Here is a 4,733-nt window from a genome sequence, read left to right on the forward strand (position 1 = left end):
CACCGCAGGGAGCGAGACTGACCAGGATCCAACCACCAATCATATTGAACAATATAAATTAAATAAATTAAAGTCCAAACCAAACAATATAATTGGTGTCAAAACAATTCAACAAAGTTTAAGTTATTAGCGGAAGCATAAAGTTCAAAACCCAAAACATAAGTTTAAAAGTTCATAAGTTTAACATGGAACTCAACAGTCCATGTCCCACAACGACCTCGTTCTCCTGTGCAAGCTCCATCTAAGCACCTAACGACCTGCAAGGCATATAGTAACGAATCAACAACAAAGTTGAGCGAGTTCACAGTTGGTTGTCCATTTTAGGGTTGTTTCAAAAACCATAAGTTGTTTTGAAAACCACGAGTTTAACCAATTCCTTGTTTCCCAAACCATAACCAGTGGGGGCTTCCCCATGTTAACCACTAGACCTGTTACCATATCGACTACTGACAGTAGTTATGTTTATGTGCTCTGCGTCAATGTCTATCATCATTGACTAGTGCCCAAGTCCATTAGTCCACGCCCGTCCTCTGTGGCACGGTGTGAAGCTTGTCAAACCTAATAGTGCTATTTAACTAATGACCCGTTCACTACAAGAAATTTGGTGCTTTCCCAACATAAAGTATGTGTGGGAAAAAGCATATAATGTGTTGGTAGTTGTCTTTACCTACACATAAATTAAGTGTAATGATGTGTAGACTCGTGACTGTGGATATAGGCCATTACCCACACATAAGTTATGTGTAGGTATATAGCAAGCTATACCTACACATATATGTGTGACTAAAAGGCATTTATATGTGTGGTTAAAAGTACAACAATTTGTTTATAAGGCAGGTGACATGGCATCTGACGTGGCAGGTGACATGGCATCCGACGTGGTGGGTGACGTGGCATGAATATATGTGTAGGTAAAAATAATCTTATATGTAGGTAAAAGTAATATTATGTGTAGGTAAATGTTGAAGATGTGTTGGTATTGATCTTAATATGTGTTGAAACAAATGTAAACTAAAAGGTAGTAAAATCATACATTATGTCACAAACGTCACGATTGATTAATACATGAAACAAAGTGTCAATTTGATTAATACATGAAACAAATGTAAACTAAAAGACAGTAAAATCATAAATAATCAAAAGGCTTGTCAACTTAACAAGAGAATCAAGAGTTGGATCTTGACCATTGATATTGATATGAACTTGTCATTAGCAGAACCATAGCTGACACCGAATCCTAGTAGAGCCCTAGCCGCTACCTTGCATCACCTGAGCACCACTCCCGACAGGTCAGCGGTACAAACAAATTTTTAATATAAGAAGCATGGCATGATCTGAGCACAACTGGTCAGCATATCACGTTTTCAGCTTAAATAAGTGAATGATGCTACTGAATTTCTCGATGTTTCCTCCATTTTCTTTTAGCTCTGCTACATATATTGGCTGCTGAAATGAATGTTGTACATAAGTCTAGTTTTAAAAAGGACATGTGCTGAACAATTAAAAACATCAGTATCCCGTTCTATAGGTTGCATACCAGCTCTATATAACCTGACCATAGCCAAGCTAGGACACATTTCAGGATGCGTGCACACTTCACTGATACTTGAATCAACAAATATAGGTTGTGCTGTACTTGCTTCCAGTTCTTGCTGCATAGTGCATATAATGTAAAATGTAGTGATACAAAATTTAGCATTGAAGCAAATAAAATGTAATGATACAATATTTAACATCAAAGAGAATGGAAAATGTTTAAAAGTCATGATAACGACACGAACTTAGACATGTAATTAACGTATTTGGGATGTCCAGCTTAGATTTGTGGGTCGATTCCACAACCACATTAAGCTGAACGAACTGCGTTCAGGTCGAGTTGGTGAGTTGGCCCACCTAACCTATTCATTTTTTGACTTTTAAAAATATATATTTATGCTATAACTTAAAATGATTGGGTATATATTTATAGGATGATACCAGCTATGAACAAAAAGCAACCTGCAACCAAGAAAATACAATCTGCCATCTCAGATTTACGTAAGCTGCAATCTGACCCGTTTTACAATCAATATGCAACTTGTAATTTAACATTTGCGGTACAAACAATATCCACATGTGGTTATAAAACTAATTAACCCTTTGTTGTAAATCTAAAAGCAACCTCTTGACATAACCGATTAATCAGATCAGGTACATCTGGGCAGCTTCATACCGAATTCAGAAAATTAGTGGTAAAAGGAACCGGCACAAAGTAGTTCATATCTGGGCAGCTTCATACCGAATTCAGAAAATTAGTTGTAAAAGGAACCGGTCGAAAGGGTTGCACTTATTAAACGTCTCAAACCACCAATGAGAATTTAATTGTTATATAATAATTGACAAACAAATTTGGAAAAATAAAAGAAAAAAACATACAGTTGTTCGTTGCAGGGCTTTTCACTCAGACCAGTAATCTTGTACTCTGTATTAGTCGGGCTGGCCTTCACCCTAAGGTTTTTTAGGTTCCGCTTTGCCTGATGTAAAGACAATATTAAGAATGTGCCATCAAAAGAGAAAATAAGTGGTCAAATGAGTAAGGAACTTTACAACGTTACCTTAGCCCAGTCAATTGAGTAAGGATCTTTCACATTTTGGTTGTTTGTTGATAAGAAAATCCACCACTGGCCCAGGCTAGTGTTTCCATTATTTCTGAACATGTAAAATTTGTTAAACATCAGATATTTTTAGCCCATAGAGCTGTTATCAATGAAATACAACCCAAATCAATATTACGATGGGTGCAAACGAGCTGAGCCGTCGAGCTCGAGCTTGTTTAACATATGAAAGCTCGAGCTCGAGCTCGAGCTCGGCTCGATTCGAGCTTTATTTCTGAAGCTCGAGCTCGGCTCGAAGGTAATTTTTCAAGCTCGAGCTCGGCTCGGGCTCGACTCGTTTAGTATTTTTTAATTAATTTATATTAATTATAATTATTATTATTATACTTATAATTTAGTTATTTTTTTATATTTATATAAATGGTAATTATTGTTATATAAATATATGTTTAATATATTAATAAAAAAATATATAAATAGAAAGCTCGATTAGGCTCGCGAGCCGGCTCGAGCTCGATAAGCAAAGCTCGGGCTCATTTACTAAACGAGCTTGTTTTTAGGCTCGGGCTCGAGCTCGTTTAAGCTCGGCTCGTTCGAGCTTTTTTTCGAGCCGAGCCCGAGTAGCTCGCGAGTAGCTCGGCTCATTTGCACCCCCAACTACGATATACCTGTTTGATGTAACATCCTTCAAGATGACAGTTAACTCATGCTTGTTCCTTGGAAGTGAATCCATGTCTAGTTCCTGTGCAAACAATAATTTAACTCATTATCAGCAAATTCACATGAACTAACAACCAAATTAAAAGCAATTAAAATCTTGCTTATACAAGAAACCAAAAAAATGAAAAATTTAGTTCATAAAATTCAAAAGAAAAAGTAATAACAGGTTCCCCATTCTCATCTTTGGTCTTTTGTTTCAATGAAAACCTAGAACCACCAATGAATGATCTTTTCTTCTTCTTTACCCACTCCTTCTAATACGCTCTGGTTGAAATTAATTTCAAATATTACCAGAAGCAACGTTGTAGCAATACCAGTAATCGGTTGGTCCATGTCACCAAATCTGACATTACAAATGGTAAATTAGGATGATAAGAATAAAACGATATTACCATCTACTATATACACAAGGAAAGAAAACTAATTATAAAATTAAAAAAAAAAACTTGAAGGGAATGATTTCATCTACATGTTGAAGAGTTCGCCCAAAAACAACAAGTATGATAGCCAGATCAAGAAACGAGATATGCTCACATAACACACAATGAATAACTCAAACAATAAAGAAAATAGGCATAAAAAAATAAGATTTGCATGATACACATTTTCAAGGGTGATAATTGAAACAATACAGCTCCAACAACTTCCAAATTATCAAAAACTAAACTTAAATAGTCATCTGAACCAATACAGACGAAGTGAACAATACAGAAGAAATGAACTTACCAGGTTCAACTACTAAAGTAGTCGATCTACAAGAAAAAAAAAGGCATGCGCTGTGAATAAGGGTGGTCGGAACCCTAGCTGCCGCCTATTTTGTTCCTGCCGCCACCTGAGAAAATCGGCTTGAAACCCTAGCCGCCACTACCGCTGGTCGCCAACCAAAAACCTTGCCGGACTTCCTTTCCTCTGCGGTCGCCAACCAAAAACCTTGCCGGACTTCCTTTCCTCTAGAGACTCTCCTACCCCTCTCTCTCTCTCTTTTCGCTCTCACTCTCTCTATCACTGTGTTCCCGAGTTTCATTAAATGAGAGAAAAGAAAAGCTTTGGAAGGAAATAATTTTTAGTTGTGTTCCAGAGTTTCATTAAAAGAGAGAAGAGAAGAGAAAATGGGAGGTTTTTTGCCTAAATTTAATCTTTCCAATTTGGAAAGAAACGGAGAGAAGAGAAAAGAAAATGAGAGAATCATTTCTTTTCTCCCCTTAACTTAACTCGGGAACACAGCGTATATGCAAATGAAAAGAAAATGGAAAAGGCATGATAACCGAGATTGGGATGTGCAGCGGGAATTCAAAATTCGAACGCAAGAATTGGCCGCCCAAAAATTCATCCACGCGGGTTTCTATAAGGCGTGTGTTCATACCAGGAAAAAGAAAAGTATGGGAATCTAGGGTTTGCAAAAGAGAAGATATACGGGGT

At 37.0% G+C, this 4,733-nt stretch overlaps 1 protein-coding gene across 5 annotated transcripts; it reads right to left on the reverse strand.

Moving 5' to 3' along the window:
* Window positions 1–1,007: 1,007 nt before the first annotated feature.
* Window positions 1,008–4,329, reverse strand: LOC110900091. Of its 5 annotated transcripts, none has more exons than XM_035981705.1 (7): window positions 4,041–4,329; window positions 3,629–3,657; window positions 3,263–3,336; window positions 2,595–2,688; window positions 2,416–2,513; window positions 1,538–1,652; window positions 1,008–1,443 (listed from the first exon to the last, which is right to left on the reverse strand). In XM_035981705.1, exons 3-7 carry the CDS (start codon window positions 3,325–3,327, stop codon window positions 1,357–1,359), a joined length of 459 nt encoding a protein of 152 aa, XP_035837598.1. In that variant the 5' UTR covers window positions 3,328–3,336; window positions 3,629–3,657; window positions 4,041–4,329; the 3' UTR covers window positions 1,008–1,356. The 5 variants fall into 5 exon arrangements, with proteins under 5 accessions (XP_035837598.1, XP_022002683.1, XP_022002685.1 ...); XM_022146991.2 differs by having other exon boundaries at window positions 3,606–3,657; XM_022146993.2 differs by having other exon boundaries at window positions 1,008–1,446; window positions 4,041–4,328.
* Between the last annotated feature and the right edge of the window lie 404 nt (window positions 4,330–4,733).

The sequence above is a fragment of the Helianthus annuus genome, chromosome 13 (genome assembly GCF_002127325.2).
Source record: "Helianthus annuus cultivar XRQ/B chromosome 13, HanXRQr2.0-SUNRISE, whole genome shotgun sequence".
Classification (NCBI taxonomy): Eukaryota; Viridiplantae; Streptophyta; class Magnoliopsida; order Asterales; family Asteraceae; genus Helianthus; species Helianthus annuus.

Coding starts and splice junctions, on each gene's coding strand:
- LOC110900091 (XM_035981704.1), bottom strand. CDS start 3,647: ATGGACCAACCGATTACTGGTATTGCTACAACGTTGCTTCTG. Junction 2,689..3,262: donor AAGGATGTTACATCAAACAG/GTATATCGTAGT, acceptor TTACATGTTCAG/AAATAATGGAAACACTAGCC. Junction 1,653..2,415: donor AAGCCCTGCAACGAACAACT/GTATGTTTTTTT, acceptor TGCACTATGCAG/CAAGAACTGGAAGCAAGTAC.